The 17,814-nt window shown below is 36.0% G+C and overlaps 4 protein-coding genes across 6 annotated transcripts; 3 read left to right on the plus strand and 1 right to left on the minus strand.

Annotated features, from left to right (window-relative positions):
- The first annotated feature begins 672 nt into the window (after nucleotides 1-672).
- Nucleotides 673-5,213, plus strand: LOC105279736 (facilitated trehalose transporter Tret1). The gene is made up of 5 exons (XM_026971542.1): nucleotides 673-1,113; nucleotides 1,348-1,527; nucleotides 2,313-2,509; nucleotides 3,626-3,932; nucleotides 4,119-5,213. The coding sequence occupies exons 1-5, from the start codon at nucleotides 1,035-1,037 to the stop codon at nucleotides 4,742-4,744; spliced, it is 1,389 nt and encodes a 462-aa protein (XP_026827343.1). The 5' UTR covers nucleotides 673-1,034; the 3' UTR covers nucleotides 4,745-5,213.
- A 1,291-nt stretch (nucleotides 5,214-6,504) lies between these two features.
- On the plus strand, nucleotides 6,505-8,360 carry LOC105279733 (mRNA turnover protein 4 homolog). Its single transcript, XM_011339708.3, has 4 exons — nucleotides 6,505-6,647; nucleotides 6,910-7,229; nucleotides 7,459-7,695; nucleotides 7,783-8,360. The coding sequence occupies exons 1-4, from the start codon at nucleotides 6,620-6,622 to the stop codon at nucleotides 7,927-7,929; spliced, it is 732 nt and encodes a 243-aa protein (XP_011338010.2). The 5' UTR covers nucleotides 6,505-6,619; the 3' UTR covers nucleotides 7,930-8,360.
- Nucleotides 8,361-8,490: 130 nt separating this feature from the next.
- LOC105279734 (putative 3-methyladenine DNA glycosylase) lies at nucleotides 8,491-11,870 on the plus strand. 2 transcript variants are annotated; one of them, XM_011339709.3, is made up of 5 exons: nucleotides 8,491-8,618; nucleotides 9,086-9,233; nucleotides 9,315-9,518; nucleotides 9,672-9,881; nucleotides 11,152-11,870. In XM_011339709.3, the coding sequence occupies exons 1-5, from the start codon at nucleotides 8,517-8,519 to the stop codon at nucleotides 11,523-11,525; spliced, it is 1,038 nt and encodes a 345-aa protein (XP_011338011.1). In that variant the 5' UTR covers nucleotides 8,491-8,516; the 3' UTR covers nucleotides 11,526-11,870. The 2 variants fall into 2 exon arrangements, with proteins under 2 accessions (XP_011338011.1, XP_011338013.1); XM_011339711.3 differs by having other exon boundaries at nucleotides 9,318-9,518; nucleotides 11,152-11,525.
- LOC105279735 (vacuolar protein sorting-associated protein 18 homolog) lies at nucleotides 11,845-17,689 on the minus strand. Of its 2 annotated transcripts, XM_011339712.3 has the most exons (18): nucleotides 17,338-17,689; nucleotides 17,089-17,272; nucleotides 16,575-16,909; nucleotides 16,441-16,488; nucleotides 15,957-16,146; nucleotides 15,681-15,802; nucleotides 15,334-15,549; nucleotides 15,147-15,263; nucleotides 14,963-15,075; nucleotides 14,753-14,864; nucleotides 14,447-14,629; nucleotides 14,068-14,385; nucleotides 13,843-13,978; nucleotides 13,550-13,771; nucleotides 13,262-13,413; nucleotides 13,018-13,115; nucleotides 12,498-12,809; nucleotides 11,845-12,328 (listed from the first exon to the last, which is right to left on the minus strand). In XM_011339712.3, exons 1-18 carry the CDS (start codon nucleotides 17,416-17,418, stop codon nucleotides 12,265-12,267), a joined length of 3,003 nt encoding a protein of 1,000 aa, XP_011338014.1. In that variant the 5' UTR covers nucleotides 17,419-17,689; the 3' UTR covers nucleotides 11,845-12,264. The 2 variants fall into 2 exon arrangements, with proteins under 2 accessions (XP_011338014.1, XP_011338015.1); XM_011339713.3 differs by lacking the exon at nucleotides 16,441-16,488.
- Between the last annotated feature and the right edge of the window lie 125 nt (nucleotides 17,690-17,814).

A 17,814-nucleotide genomic window follows, 5' to 3' on the forward strand; every position in this document is an offset into this window, starting at 1 on the left:
GAGTTTTTCTGAACAAGAATGTCCCAGAAGAGATAAAACGCTCGTGCGATTATTTTCGTGTCGAGGCAATAAATTTGCAAAGCCCACCGGAATTTCGGTATTTTCATTAGCTGGAGGTGCTCGACGTGCTTTCGCGATAAGAATGCAATTGTCGTCAATTACCGTTACGATTTCTCACCAATATTTACACGCTGCCTGGTATTTTCCCAAAACCAAAAGCTACTTTATAGCGCCAGTGCTGGCTTTATGCACAAAAGACCCGCTCTTTTTCTAAAACTTTAAACATTAAAATGTTAAATAATATTATTACTGTGTCACACAAATGCAATATTATGTATAAGATATACATAAACTATATATAGATAAGATATTTACTATTATAAATATCTGCAAAACTAAACTTTTCTAAAATGATAAATTCTCATCGTTATTCGCTACATGTCCTTGGAACAATAACTAAACTTAAATTTAATAATAATAACTAAAATTTTGAATTCTTTATATACCAGAAATCTTACTCTCGTGAAAGTCATGGTTTACTGATAAGATATAATATGAAAATCTTTAAAGCAGTAGATTTTTTAAAATTCATTCAATTTCAGATTCTTTGTAAAAGGTTCGAAACATTTTAATAAATGCTTAATAAATGGGAAACGAAGTTTTTAGCACATCAGATCTCGGAAAGTCGAGATTTTTAGCTCGGAATCCGTGGAACGTAAAACCCTTCTCATTCATTTCTCCTAAAATTCCGCGGTTCCTCGTAAGTTCGGATATCTACGGCAGTAGATTGGCCCTGACGTCACTTATTAGAGATCACTTTTTAGTAACGACGCAAATACACGTGCTTTGGAGCAAATCAAATCACGCGACACGTAATAACGTCATAAACAACTCGAGGTATCACTCTTATCGGAATGTAAATGCCCTCATCTTAGCTCTTCTTTTTGAAAGTTGCCAGACTCGAACCCGCAGGAGTCAGTCCTACTCGATCAGGACGTGTAACATGTGCCTCATCTCACGCACCTTGAGGAAAAATGTCCTGCCCCGAGGATCCGAAGGCTCCCGCCGGCAGGAAGATTACTGTCTGGCCGCAGCGGGTGGCCGCCCTTACCAGTAAGTTTTTCTCTTTTTCATCATTTACCGTCGTTTTCTAAATATTTTAACGCATAAAGTGTCACTTGTATCCTTCGTAAAACATTCGTTAATACTGCATGCGTTTATGTGACAATTCGGAGATGTGTCCTCGATGATACAATGTACATACACAGAGTCAAATATATATGCACATCTCCTTTTTTTCTCTCTCTCTCTCTTTCTCTCTCATGTTTTATTTCTGTTTTTAAATAGTCAGTCTAGCAGCCATTGTTAGCGGCCTAGCGACTGGCTGGGCTTCGCCGTATTTAGCGCAATTAACATCAGCGGAAGCAGGAACCCTCCTGAAATTAACTGATGCCGAGGCATCCTGGGTGGCTTCCTTCTTGAGTCTTGGACGCCTGATTGGTGCGCTTCTCGGAGCTTTTTGTCAAGGTAAAAATCCTTCCCCACATATTTTTGCTTTTATATTCATATATATATAATGTATAATATATTAAACTATGAAAATATATAAAATAAAAACCCCAATCCCGTGCTTTTGGCTGTTACAGGCCCATTAATGCTTATGTCTGAAGCATTCAATTTTTCTTGTATTTTTGTCTTTTTACGTTAGTAGATTTGTTAATCGTTTAGTCTCAAGGTCCATTAGGCCTCAAGTTACGAATTATTGACTTTGAATAGTTTTCCGGTTAGAAATGAGCAATAATTCGCGATCTAAGAACAAGCCAGCCACGACTCAGTAATAGTCGATAATCAAAAGCATTCGTGTTTTAATATTATAAAAAGTAAATTAATAGTAGAAATGTGTGCATAAATTTCTCACTTTCTCTGTCTTACAACTTTTAGAACTATCTTAAATCAAGGATTCGCTCTTGAAGAGCCTCGTACTATTCGTACTGATCCCGATATTTTTAAAAAATCTTGAAACATCTGTATATCCTTGTTGAAGTTGTCGTAAAACTTTTGCATAATAATAATCTTGTATTCCTAGAATCAATTTTTCATGTAGGGGAATATTTGTCTTTCGATCCACATCTCGAAATTGTTTCTCTTTTCCCAAATCTCTTATATGAAAAATAGAATGATCGCTCAGAGCGAAACGAAAGCAAAAACCGACGGTTCACGTTGGTGAAAAGGTCAAACCGCAGTTCTGAGTTGTGGTGATCTTGTTCTCAGGATGACATGTGTCTAACGCGTGCTACGACACGATCCTTCAGAACATGTTGGACGAAAGAGGGTGCTTCTATTATCGGGCTTGCCGTTAGTCTCCGGATGGATCTTCAGCATCTACGCTACATCGGTCACGTGGCTCTACCTTTCCCGATTCTTCTCTGGGATCGGATCGGGCGTACTATGGCCCGCGATGTCTTTATACCTCGGCGAGATTGCCGATCCTCGCATCCGAGGCTCGCTGGTGATTCAACTAACTTATTTTTCCCATATCAAGCTTCATTATGCGATTCTTCGAATTTTATTTCACATTCTTTTTTTATTATTATTCTTCGATAGCTGCACACTAGATTACTTTCCTTAAAATTCATATAAATCCTTGTATGATTGTACTTTTTACTCTTATTTTCTTTATTATTTTCCATCTATTGTTATCTTTTTATTATATTATCTTTATATTATATTCTTTACCTATTTATTATTTTTATTTTCGAGTATTTTTCTCTTAATAATACTTAGCTACCATAGTTTTAGATTCATTTGCTTTTTTATATTAAAAATCTGTGTCAATGGTTTATTATTATATCTGGAAGTGTTGAGTCTTTCTATTACTGCATAGTTATGAATTATTACCTGAATAAATAGCATCTTCTCAAGATATTTTTCAAATTTGGTACAAATATTAATGTCAATGTTTTTCTGGTATTTAATTATTTATATAACAGATTTATGACATCAAGTACATTAAAGCATATGACACTAGGAACTAGGTCACTTGAGATTATAGTCGCAATTCGGTTTAGCCGATATCTTTAATATTTAAACTTCGTTATCTCTCTCTCTCTCTCTCCCCCCCCCTCCTTCCTCCCAAGACAATTAAACGGAATTACAGGGAGAGAGATAGAATGACAATCGAGATTTAAAGTATTAATATTAATCAATAACTTACGAAGATTTTAACTGTTGATATTAGATATCAAGATAACGAACACTATTAAGGTCAATAAAGAACAATGAAAATTGTACATAGAAATTTCGATTATCAATCGTTTCATTATGTTTAATTATCGCTCAATTTCAGTTATGAATAATAATAGATAATTTGAAATTATTAAATTAATTGCTATAACAATGATGATAATAATCCAAATATTACATCCACTCTGAAAACAATTCATTGTTATGTATTATTATAACAGTATCAGTTGCTAAATCAAAAATAATATCATTTTTATCGATGTTTCAATCTTTTATTAATCAAGATTATTTTTTATTATTTTCGTCAGTAATCCATACATTCGCCAATTTTTTCCATAAACCGTAAAAGTTCTCAGATTATAACTCGAAATCACATCTTCAGATATCTATAAACATAAATGCATCGTCCGTGGGTATGTTCCTGGGTAATGCGATGGGTCCTTATCTATCTATGGAGATGTACGGCTATGTGAGCCTCATTCCGACTATCCTCTTCGTGGCCCTCTTCAGCCTGATACCTGAGTCGCCCTATCATTATGTCCTTCATGGCAATATTGACGAAGCCGAGGCATCCCTCAAGTGGTTTCGACCAGAAGCTGACGTCAAGGCGGAGATGCAGGAGCTCCAGGATTTCGTCGAGGGTGCTAATACCGATATCCTGAAAAAACTCAACGATTTCCTGTTACCAGGTTTGCAGTCTCTTTTTATTAGCAGTCGAACTTCTTATTTAATTACATTTCCTTCAAGCGCATCGCGTATAAACCATTCTCTCAAACTGTGAAGAGTAGTTACCGTTTTTCACCGCTCTTCTTATTTAAAAATATCAATCTTCAATGCAAATTGTGTGTGTCAGATTAATCTTTCTCACGTTTCAGCAAATCTGAAGAATGTCTTCATCTTATTCGGCCTAAACGTTTTCGTCTATGCAAGTGCGTACAACACTATAAATTCCTATGCGGAGATTATCATCACCAAGTCCCAAGTGAGCGTAACTCCCTCAATTGTGGTGATGGGACTGGGCTTCTCCCAGATCATTGCTGGAGCCACCGCAGTCTTCGTCGTGGACAAATTCGGCCGGAAGAACCTGCTGATCGTTTCCAGCATTGGCGTCGCCATCTCGCTCACCGTTCTTGGCTTAGACTTTTATTTTCTTTCTCTAAATTTTGATCGTGAAAAGCTCACGTGGTTGCTGATCATATCGTTACTATCTTTTAACATTTTCGTGTGCTACGGCCTAGTTCCAGTGCCCAGTACGCTTCTGGGCGAAATGTTTCCGGCGAATCTCAAGAATTTGGCGTCTCTCTGTATCGCCTCGGGCAACGCCATGCTGACCTTCATGTTCGCCAAGAGCTATCAGCCCTTTCTCAATTTGGCCGGAGAAACGATCGTCTTCTGCAGCTATGGATTATTCGTTTCTATAGCAGTACCCTACGTGTGGTATTTCATCTCTGAGACAAAGGGCAAGAGCTTGCTGGATATCCAGCGATCCGTAAAATCGTAAAATGTCGCAAAATATCGGATTATTAAAACGGACTTTGATGAAATGTTATGTTTATTCCTAAGAGAATTTCAGAGAAAATCGATCTTAAATTAATCAAAGAACCTATATAGCAAAGTGCCATATTTTTAATATATGTCATATAAAAACCAGTTCTAGAATTAGAATAAATTAAACATTTCCAGATTGAGGATTTTAGCCTAAGATCTACATAATACATATACTTTTTTCTGAAATATTAATTTCTGTAAATTAATGATAAAAATCAATGTAATTCAAATGTTATGTGATAAAAATGTAGTATTTATCTTACGGACTATAATAATAATAATAATTAACTATAATAATAATAATAATAAGATAATATAATATTTATATATATCTCATAGATAAAAAGTCGGATTCATAATTTTAGATTATATGCATTTAAAAATGTTTGAGAATATATATTAATATTCTCGAAAACAACATATATATTAGTATAATTACATATTTTTTATATCAATAAGTGATAGAAAAAGTGTAATAAAGAGATTCTATCAGCCAAGAATTAGCTTGAGAGCGCTAGAGATCAGCGCTTATGAATATCGATGTATAGAATTGCTACTCATATATCTTCCCAATAAGCAATAAGAGCGCTAAGAAAGCGAGACACGATATATTAGATCGTGGGCAAAATGCGAATATTAACGTTGAAAGATGGAGTCGTCTTTTGAGGCGATCCATTCCATCAATCCATCTCGGCAAGATCTTATGCACCGCAATAAGATACTTTTAACATACATAGGACTCACCTATCCCAGGCAGCACATGTTAGCCTAATATATGTTTCTTAGACGTATCTAATGTCTAAGAAACATAAAGTACCATTTAAGAAACGGTTTAAATAGAAACCGTTTTTAGACCTAAATTTTAAAAACGTATTTTTCACGTTTCCACAGAAACGAAAAATGTGTTTATTAAATTGATTTGAAATTATATAATTAAAAAATAGTAATTTCTACTTACTTTGCGAGTATTAATTATTTTTACATCGTACGTTTCAATGTACTTGATTATGGAACAAGAGATAAAAATCAACACAAGTGTGTGTGATTCCCACCTCTGATTCACCAAGCGACCGATAGAGGGCCAGGCCAGACGTGACGTTCTCGCAAGTAACATTTGTGTTATCACTTTATAAATAACCATCCGAAAAACCGATCCAATACTCTTTTCTTCTTCTTTTCTTTTGAAACTTTTGAGATCACTATTACTTGAAGTGATATTTCAAAAGAGTGAGATTCCACTACACGAAATTTAGAGAGCAATTCATAAAATATAAAAATCTAGTTTTTTACAAGAATGTGACTTAACTCTGTCTATCTTTGAGGCACTGATATATAGAATTGATAAATATTTTTCTGATGGTTTCTGAAACGTTTTTTTGCCAAAAAAGAAACGTTTCTCCTAACGTTTTTTCGTTGGACATTTTTCTCCTAAATAAACGTTTCAATAAAATGGTTATGAAACGGTTTTGAAACCAATGTGTACTGCCTGGGATATGTATCGCAAACGTCTTGTTCTATCCTCTTAACTAAATGAAGTAACGAAGTTGATTGTTATACACTAAACGTAATTGCACACGATTAAAAACTGATTGCACGATTGGAATTTGGTTACACTCAGTTAAACTGGTTAAATGGTCCAACACGCGCATGCGCATTGAGTCAAAGGGCATGAATTGTGGAAATGAGAGATATGCGTCCGTACGGACTACGAATACCGCCCACAATTTCCTACAGGTGGTGCCCTCTCTGTTTTATTTTTAGTCCGTAGCACGTGGACGGCAAGTGCAGAAGTCTTGTGTGTATTTTATAATAACATCAATCTGTAAAGATGCCAAAATCGAAAAGAGATAAAAAAGGTAATTCTACAAGATTGTATTTTATCGCATCAAACTCAGCAGTATGCTTTTATACACGTAGCATCTTTAAGATACTCTAACCTCTATAAATAATACATAGTTTTAAATATTTATTTTCTTAAAATGTGCTACTATAATTTTGTTGAAACAAAATTAATAGCTTCATTGTATGACACATGAAGAATCACTCCTCTTTATTTCTTGAAATAATGAGAAATAATATATGCATATACAATATTTAATTTAACGTATCTTGTTGCAGTATCTCTCACAAAAACCAGCAAAAAGGGCTTACTCTTAAAACAACGAGTCATAGATGATGTTAAAAAATGTGTGGCGGAATATGACCACATATTCCTTATCTCCATTCAAAATACACGCAACACCAAACTTCTTGATCTGCGTGCAGAATGGAAAGACAGTAGATTTTTCTTTGGTAAACTCAGGATAATTGCACTGGGCCTAGGAAATACGAGAGAAACCGAGACTGCAGACGGCATATATAAACTAGCCACTGCAATAAGAAACCATTCAATGAAAGGACAATGTGGTTTATTATTTACTAATAGGTCTAAGAAACAGGTATGTAACATGTATTTAAATAGTAATGTTAAATTGCCGTTTAAATATTTAAATGTTTGACATTAATATCCAACTAAAAAAGTTTTATATCCTATTTGTACAAATATTTTAGAATAAAAATTTCAAAATATAACGAAAAATATAAATTATTTAAAAATTAAATAAATTATATTAAGGTTCATATTAATCCAATTTTGTATTACATTGTATTTGTTCATGATGCATTTAGGTAATCAAATGGGCAGAGCAATACGAAGAGCTGGAATATGCACGCTCCGGATTCGTGACACCTGAAACAGTAGAATTACCCGAAGGGCCTTTACGGCAGTTCCAACACAGCATGGAACAACAGTTGAGGCAATTAGGTATGCCTACATCACTGCAAAAGGGAGTTGTCACCTTGATTAAGCCATACACGGTCTGCACGAAGGATGACGTGCTAACTCCAGAGCAAGCGCAAATTCTGGTACATGTTTAACATATTTTCAAAACGGTGCATTGAGGTTACGTTATTTCAATATCTTATATTTTTTATAATCTTGGTATTTCACAGAAATTGCTGGAGAAGCCGCTAGCAATCTTTAAGCTGCTGCTCTTGGGGGTGTACACTGAAAAACATGGTTTTAAAAAGCTCACAGTACCAGACGACACGAAAGACGATGAGGAGGAAATGGATATGGAAACCAATGATAACAGATAAAATTTGTAATTTAATTTTTGAAAAAAACAGGATGTGTATATATGATTTTATACATAAGTATAAATATATATCTTGTCTACCCGTAGCTGTTTTCTTCATGTTTACGAAACGATTACTCGATTACTGCTAAAAACAATCGAATGTTACATGGTAACCTTACATTTAGTTTGTTACAATTATTGTACATTTCAATCTGATGACATGAAATCATTATCAACATTAGTAAAATATTTTAAATTTCCCTTAGATAAGAGATTGTCAGGTGAGGTTTTTACATAGTTTGTGTACATTTATCAATACATTATTGTTACATTTATATTTCTTGTTCTTGTATCAAAACATTATATCTTTTCATTAGAAAAGATGGCGATTTTCCAAATAAAATACTGTAACAAAGATTACGATTTAACAGAGAAACATGATAGATGTAATCCTAATTATGAACATTACTTATCTAGTCGCCTTCCTAACCTAACTTTCCCTTTCTAACGTTGATTCGTGGTGTGTACACACTGCTTCATGTAGATAGAATTTACTTTCGAACAGCTAGAAGCAAAACGACCGGATTTGTAATAGAAGAAACATTGATGAAACGAACAAAAGCAACTGCGAAAATTCTGCAACAAGAGGATATTGCTGTGGGAAAAAATAAAGATGAGGAGATATCGACAAAAATTCAAACGACGCCGGTTCGCATTTTCTGATTTTACAATGAATATAGTAAAGCAGTATCAATTCTGTTTTATTTTTTCCAATATAACAAAAACATTAGTATGAAAGTTTTAATTTATATTTATTTAAAAACCGATATTTTTTCTGTTATGCATAATCTGAACAAATAGGTTAGGAATGGAATTATAATTTATATTTGAATGGAATTATAATTTAATATATTAATATCATAGTTGTAATAACATTAGTATTAAGATGTTGTATCAAAGTATGTCAATTTTAATTTAATTTAATATTTGTTTTCAAAAAATACACCAAGTTATTTTCAAAAGATACATCAAGTTATTAAACAGTATATATCTCCTTTTATATCATATATGACTACTCATTTATTAAGTAAATACACACACATATATTTTTTTGTTACATAGCTTTCCTCTTTTGAGAACCTAATATGCTCTCTACATTAACATCATTTTATCAGGTTGCATTGGATAAAAGACCAAAACTAAATCTGAAGTCCTTACGAAATCAAAATAGTAACAATGTATTGGATCCTCCCAGTATTGCATCCTCAAAAAAATTCAAGAATCTTCATAAAGAATCAAACATGGGAGCCACACATATCGAAAGTTGGTTATAAACTCTGTTACTTAATTATAATAAACTTTCTTTTTCTATAGGCTTATTTGTTAATAAACTACTTTACACAGAAGAAGAAGAAGAAGAATTGAAACCAAACACGAGTCCTGGCAAGGGAAAACAAAGAGCTGTTGTGGACTTGCAGATGATGAAGGAGGAACTGAGCCAGTTAGAGGATCCTCCTGTCACACCTTGGGAGAAAGAAATATCCTCTAACCGACTGCAATATGAATTCTTCGACATTCCTTGTGAAGAGCTAGCGCAGAAATTACTAGGTTTGTACATTGAATTTTTCTCTTATAAGAAAATAATGTAACGTTAATAATTCTTAATCTGTCCAAACAAACGACAGAGAACACAATAAGTATTCTATTATTCTGCCTGATATTTTACATGCACTGATTATAAGATCTTTTATTGTTTTACAGGAAAAGTATTAGTAAGGTACTTTGAGAATGGAATCATCCTCAAGGGTAGGATCGTAGAGACCGAGGGATACTTGGGCACGATCGACAAAGCGTCGCACTCTTATCAAAACAAAGTTACACCGCGTAATCTGCCAATGTTCATGCCGCCGGGGACCATTTACGTTTACATGACATACGGCATGTACCATTGCTTCAATATCTCTAGTCAAGGTAAGTACAAACTTGCAAAGAAAATAAAACTTCTTCCCTTATTGTAGTGTTTAAAAAATTAGGAGATTTTAATTATATTTCTATTTTTAACTATATTTTTATATACGATTTTTTAAACTCTTGTTTAAAGGCAAAATAAAATAAATAAGAAAATAATTCATCACGATGAATATCGAAAATATTACCAATAATCTCTAACACTCTCAATAAATAAATAAATTTAAGACGAACACAATCGCAAACGTAATGGATCCCATGACAAATATAATTACTCGGCTAACATTAATATTATGTTCGGGAGACGCGAGAATTTGTTTTGTCAACGCATCAATCGAGTTCAAAAGAAAAGAATGAAAAAAAATCATTCGGGTACATCAATTACAATGCTAAATAACGTTCAGAAGGGAATGCGTACGTATCGATCAAATCGGTGGAGCCGTTAGTGGGCCTCGAGTACATGGAATTGCTAAGAAACATGCGGTGCAAGAGTAACGGAAGAGAAAAGCAGATCGCAAGACGCGCAATACACCTAAAGCAATACGAGCTTTGCAATAGTCCGTCCAAGATTTGCCACGCGTTCGCAATCGATCAGAACACTTTCGACCAGAAGCTTGCTTATGCGTGTAATAGTATCTGGTTCGAGAAGCAACCCTTTGTAAGGTCTCCCACCATAGTATCCGTACCATCTAAAAATCACAATTCAGACGATGGCGGTATCAAAAAGACGCGATATTATGTATTAGGAAGCGCCAGCATTGACGAAAGAGATGCCGAATGTGAGGAACATGCTTACGTTGTTACAAATTAGTCTTTATAAGTATTAAAGTTTGAAAGCTTGAAGCTTTTCGGATGTAGCCAATTTTTAATATTTATTTATTCTTTCAAGAATTTATATTTTACTTAGAATTAAGTTTCTGATCGTTAAAGAATTAAAAATAATTATTAAATGATCAAATCGAGCATTGATTTGTTGCGTTGTTTTGCTGCTAGTTTTTTAGGGACATGTAAAAGTTCGTTGAATATCCCTTTTTTAATTACTAGACTATTTCATTTAATTAATTTCATTTAATTAATTAAATAAAATAGTCGAGCAAAGTATTTATCATAATTATCCGCTACACATCTGTAAATTTATTCATTTTTTAAGCCAATAAATTTATATGGGATCCGTCGAACTTTTACAAACACCTAAGAAAATCTTGGGCAAACATTTCGAAGAGTAGATTCTTATATCGTCCAGAAGACCTTTATCTCACTGGAAAGGTCGTAGGTGATGGATGCGCGGTACTGGTGCGAGCTGTCGATCCCTTGGAGGGTATCGAGCACATGGCTGATCAACGTAATACCTCGACGAAGACGAAGAAAGTCGGTTTAAAGCCGCACGAGTTGTGCAACGGCCCGGCAAAGCTCTGCATGGCGTATCAGCTTAACAGGCAGCACAGCAGGTACTCTCTCTGTACGTGGAAGAGTTTGTGGATCGAGGACGATGTGTCTGGGGAGGAGGATTTTAAGATCGTCGAGTCAACCAGGATCGGAATCGATAGTTACGGCACGGAATGGGCCAGCAAACTTTTGCGTTACTACGTGTATGGCAATAAGTCGGTCAGCAAGAAGGACAAGAAAGCGGAAACGAAGATTTCTTAACAGCTCAAACTGTTCTGTCAGATCCGGTCTGCTCTTTCTCGTATAAAGACGATCGAGATATTCGATTTTAATATTTCCTGTAAATCTAAGCGATCATGAAGCGAGAGATTGAAGAAGGTGGTCATTTGAGTGAAATATTGTATTATTATTGGAGAACCACAAATATTCTGTCATTTTATTGGAGGATTGATAATATCAAAGTCGATGCATGCTATTGATTCATGCTGTGGTCCATTAATTATTATTAGTTCATATAAAAGCACGGACATCTCCAATAATAATTCTGGTAAACGTTAATACTGTATATGTGATATAGTTATTTAAATATAAAGCACGATTTATTACAATGATTGGGTTCTGTCTGCCGTGCGACTTAAGCTGGCGATAAAATAAGTCGAAATTATCCTTAGGACTTCGATTATAATATAAACAATTAAACATTCAGCCATTCTTGCAAGCTAAAAGGGTTCGAGGCTGGAATGCAAAGTATTTCTTCACGATGTTTCCTCAATACGCACTTAAAAAGAAATCGACTATAGATACAAGAGAAGTTACTTTGGAATTTTTTCGAGTAAGCTGTGGCAAATATACTAAGCCTTACAAGTCTACTTTAAGATCATCATAATAGCCAAGCAACACTCTGAGCGTAAACATTTTTCTGTTAAAAAAAAATATATAAATTTAAATTATATAAATATATATATCACTTTGCTCCATCACATTTTTCGCGGAAACTTCATCACGTCCACTCCTTCATCACACGTTCGTAATCTTCTTCCTCGATGAACGGCTTGTCTATCGACCTGTGAAAAACAATCGATTGTCACATTAACTCATTAAAACATTATAAAAATTTGTAAAATACGACATTTTTCTACGATCTAATATTGTAAAGTCTCTTTCAGAATTCCAATAATCTTTAAATTTTGCAATTGCGCTAATAAAATTATTTAATTAATCGTTCAAATGTACTCTATCATAAGCTCTCCGCAGTAGAGGCATTCCGAAGCGATTAGCTGGTCGATGTCGGCTTTGATCTGGTCCCTCGTGGACAGGCTCACGGATGTGACTGAATTGGTGTCTTCAGGCCGATTCGAGATGGCCGTGAGTTGCCGCTGAAGGTCCGCCAGTTTTGTTCTTTGGTCCATGGATAGCATCGGCGTCAACGCCGCAACTAAGCAGTCGCTGTGAAATTTATGGCCGCAAGGAAACACGTAAAAGGGCCTCGACAGCAATTGTACCTCGCATGTGTTGCACGTATCCTTCGCGTGCACGAAAGTACATCTGGAACAACATGGCTTGGTAATAAAGATCGAAATCCACAAATGTCTGATAATATATCTCAACATTATGATGTCTTTTAAAATTTACTACACGTTATCTAACAGAAGTAAGTTTTGTATGAGCCAAACACACTTTTTTGGATTTATTCTATTTCTACACATCAAGTTGAAGTAATAAATTATTTTGAAGGACTGATTTTGTTTTGTACCTAGTTCTGAAGGCTTGAATGTCTTTCCTTATTAGTTCCGCTGACTTTGTAGCTTCCTGCATTTCTTCTTTAAGATCCTGAATATGCTGGTTATATTCCTGTCAGATATTTACAAAAAAAATGAAAATTTGTACGAGAAAATTTCTAAATAAATATCATTATTTTGTAAAACTTGATATCTTTTTGATTACGTCAGATCTAACTTAAAATTATAATCTCAAAAATCATATTGGTTTTTTTCTACCTGCAGGGAATTGCAAATCGCTTCCTTAAAGTGATCAATTGTGACGAAGTCGGAAAAGAACGGCAGGATGTCTTCTATCCTAACTAAATCGCAGTGCTGCAAAAATTCCATTGCTTGTTGTATGTCGTCCTTCTCTCGTACCACGTGTTCCGCTGAAATAACACAACTTATTTAAAAATCTATAATAAATCACAAGCCTCAAACTACTGATATATTCGTCATGGATTCGTGAACATTTTTTTAAAATCAAACTAATTTGATTATTTATTAAAACACTCTTGAATTTACCTATTTTCAACCATAGTTTCTTTCTCAGCTCAACGTCATGGTCGGAAGGCATAGCGGCGATTTGCTTAGCGAGATCCACGCTAATCGTAAGCGCGAGATCCACGGCGGTGGTCCACAAACCGAGCAAAGCCGACAATTGCACGCAGGCTTCCGTCAAGCCCACTTCCTGGCACAATCGTAGCGCGTAATGTACGTCGTAATGTACCATACTGATATCTTGCCCTGAAAATAATAATAACAATTTATTATAATTGCAGCAATTGAATTTTATTCGTCGCACGCGGAATATTCACCTTGCGAGCTTATGTATTGCATCACTTCGTCCTGCTTGTAACGCGCGTACAAAGACAAAAGAAAGTTGTGGATCGCTTGCTCCTGCGAGCCCTGCTTGTACACGCAGAACTCCAGATACTTTATGATTTCCCTTGCCTAACGAAAATATAATGGATCGCTAACGAAGCTCGTGATTGACATAAAACGAAACAGGAATGAAAAGATGAATATCTCACGCTTCTTACATGCTTCTCGTCGCTGTTGCATGAAACCAAGGCTGGCAAAAGCTTCGCCGGCTTCAGCGACGATCCCTGCGAGATCAAAGCGGCGACCGTGGGCCGCGGCAGCTCCTGCAACAGGATCCCAGCGAATTGGTAGAAAAGATCTTTATTGTTTTGACTCTTGAGTACTCCGAGCGCCTCCAAGTAATTATTCTTGTACAAATGCTGACGAATCACCTCCTCGTAGTTACAGTGCATTATTGTCAGACGTATCAGATTGTCTTTGTCGCCGTGACTAGCCATTAGATCGTATATCGTGCTGCGGTTCCTCCTGATGCATTCCTATATCGAAGGAACGATATAAAAATTGAAATTTTTATTGATTGCTACCGCTTTCACATACCTCAACTTTAGGAATGCTGAGGAAACTGTCGAACTGCTTCTGCAGTTCTAGGTACTGCGGATCATGGAGGTAGGATATGTTGCTGCTGCGAAGGACTCCCATTTGGTTCATGAACAGCTCCGTCACCCAGATGACGATCATCGTTATCTGCGTCTTGTCTTGCATTTTCAAGCCATCGAGTTTCTTCAGGCAGATTCAAATGTTTCAAAAGATAGATAAGGGATCAATTCTAACTTGTGTCATTTCGTAATTATATTACCGCGAAAAGTAGAACCGTTCAATAATTTCTTACGCCTCGGTTCTTACCTTGCGCAGGAACATTTTCAGAGCTTCGATCTGCCATTCCTGCAGGAACTTTAGTGAGATCTCCTCGAAGGACGAGTGAGTGTCCGCGTATATTAACGCGCTTTTCTCATATCTATGAAATTGCGTTTATAAAATAGCAAATATTTTACAAGGCCAGGAAAGTTCTTCTTTTAAAAGAGACTCTCAAAAATGTTGTATATAAACACTCACTCTTTGTTCTTGAAGAGCATTTCGGCCTGCTTCACCAGAACGTGATCGATATGCGCGGGATTATCCTTGCAATATTGCCTAGCTAGCTCAAACTCGCCCTTGTCGACGTATACCTGAGCGAACAATATGCTATTATCATTTTCTAAATTTGATTTCTAAATTATTACACTTTTCCTCTGCTCACCTGCCAAACGTTCCTGTCTTCCTTCGTTACTTTGTACTTGAAGACGGCTCGCTCGCTGTAAGCCCAGATCGACCTCGTCGCAGGGTCTTTGGTAATGCCGATTAATTTACCGACTGCCTAAATAGCATTGAGAGACACGGTGAGTATTTAATATCTCGCAAGAGAATTTGGTTATAAGTTTGCGTACGTCATTGTAGATATCCTCGAAAATCAAGTCTTGATTCAGAAGCGATATGCCCTTTACGTGATCCGAATACAGCAGCAGTGCGTGAAATTCCGTTAATACGAAGGACAACGGTGCCGCGGTGGTTTTCGAGACGTTACTGCTCATAAGGCTTGTTTCCGGGCATGTCAACATCTGCTGATTGATTAGCACGTTGGTCGAATCCGGTTTCGCATCCACCTGAAACCGATCGTCATGTATTTTTTGTTTTGTTTTGCATCAATGCTCTCCAATGGCCGCGCACAGACTTAATTTCACACTAATATTAATATTTTTGAAATTAAAGTGTACATGCGACAGTATAACTGTACCTCGGCATACAAGATGCCAGTCTCCGTCAGCCATCCAAATGACTTTGGTAGAACGCCCAAAGATGGATAGTAAAATTGCATCTTCGAATATGGCAGAGAGCTTATCACTTCGCTGAAACTCTCTGTAGCAAGTGCACGACGAGATTTATTAGTGTTAGATTAATACTCTTGATACGTCATAACAACATTTTCAAGTTTCTTCGTAGAAGCATTTTCCCTCTTTCATGTATTAGAAATATTTTTTCAAAATAGATGAATGCAGAAAATGAGGCTTACCTTGCGCGTTCAGGTATCTGTAGAACACCTGTTGCAAGAGAGGCTTCTCCTCGGGATTACTGATAGCACCGATGTATTGATAAATGCGCATAAGAGTAGTCACGATGATCATGTACTTATCAGAATTGGGTATTCTATGGAATTCTATGCCAGTGATTGGAGGCTTGCTATTCTTCCCGATGTCAAACACCTAAAATAATACCAGAAATATATTATACTATTTCAAATACGATATGTAAACTTAAATGATATTTAAATGCACAACTATGCTACTACTACAACTAGAATATTTTGTTTATTAATAACGCCGATTTTGATTATATGGAAGATAAGTGGATTCATGATCATTTTTCAGCGAAAGTGGGAGAACAATTCTTAGATATTCTGTTCTTTTACAAGCAAATTAAAATTGGAGAAGCCAGAGTTAGGAGTTACAAAGAAACGTTATTTAATTATTTATTATATGTAAGTCATCGTAACTCACCAATCCTCCTACCTCTTTAGCACCATAAAGAGGCAGGTAATTCGGAAGCTTTGTTAAAAGTGAATCATACAATAGTGAAGGGATTAAAAGGTAAAATGAGATGATGATTCTATCTATCTATATGATATTAGTACCTGACGCCAATATTGTTCCAAACTTGTGTTAAAAATCTTGTCAGTGTCCAATCCAATTTCTGTCTCAAAAATCAGGCCCTTCGATGTACCCAGCAGAATGGGGCCAGAGGTTGTTTCCGAAGTATTTGAGAAGTTCCACCCTACTGCGGTGATCTCGTGGCCCTTGAACTTGCCGGCCTGCTTGAGTTTTGCCGTCTTCCTGTGCAAATAGAGCAGTTCCGGAGGAGGGTTGTCGCCGTGTTTCGCCACCAGAGCTATCAACAAGTGGTGACCCATCGGATCCAGAAACAAAGCAGACATTTTCATGCTCATGGTGTATTTGGATATGTCAATTTCTGGAAGCAGAAACGTAATTTATTAAGGCGAGTCATCAGTACTTGATAAAAAAGCAATCTCTATTAATAATATATTCAAACTTTGAATACTATATAAAACTGAATTTAACTTAACATAACTTTAATAGTATCTTGGATGCATCTATTGATAATAAAAATATTGATTATACTTGATATACCTTCAGTCTTGTCAGGTTGTCTCATGTCGATGCGCAGCAGGATATTGTTGGCCATAGCAATAACAATTGTGTTACTGCTAACAGATAAGTGAAGAATTTTATCGGACGGCAGAAAGTTGACTTTCTGCTTAGTAAATATCGGTCCATCCTCCTGCAGCTTCATTTGGATGAATCCCGCTGTGCTCTGTCAAACAATATTCAAGGTATAAATCGCCAGTTTTGTCACTTAACGTTAAACAATAAACTTACAATGTCTGGACGAATCGGTGGTGCGACCACTTGCTTGGAACGTTGAGAGGCTTGCTCGTACTGATCAAACATCGACGTCATCACGCTGATTGAAACTTAATCACTTACTCGCATTTCAAAGTAAAAGGATTATGTCGATTTAAATTCTTGTTTTCTTTAAAAAAGGCTCAGTGAAGTATTTTGCGACATCATAAACGTCCGTAATAATGCACAAATTTGCACAAGTAATGCACTGAGCTTGATTGACCTATAAAATTCTACTGTACAGCGAATGACAGCAAGCAATCGGATTAATTTGATCTGGTATCAATTGTCAGCTGATTGTAAATATACTGAAGAGTTGAAGACTCGTAGCGGAGTAGCGGCGCATTTACGGGGCCGTGGTGCCATCTACTATAATTTATGAAAACCAGGTCAAATAAGTCCGATAAGTTCCGCTGGATGACGCCACGGCCCGATGAAAGCGCGCTCTTTATT

Source organism: Ooceraea biroi, chromosome 7 (genome assembly GCF_003672135.1).
Source record: "Ooceraea biroi isolate clonal line C1 chromosome 7, Obir_v5.4, whole genome shotgun sequence".
Taxonomy (NCBI): domain Eukaryota; kingdom Metazoa; phylum Arthropoda; class Insecta; order Hymenoptera; family Formicidae; genus Ooceraea; species Ooceraea biroi.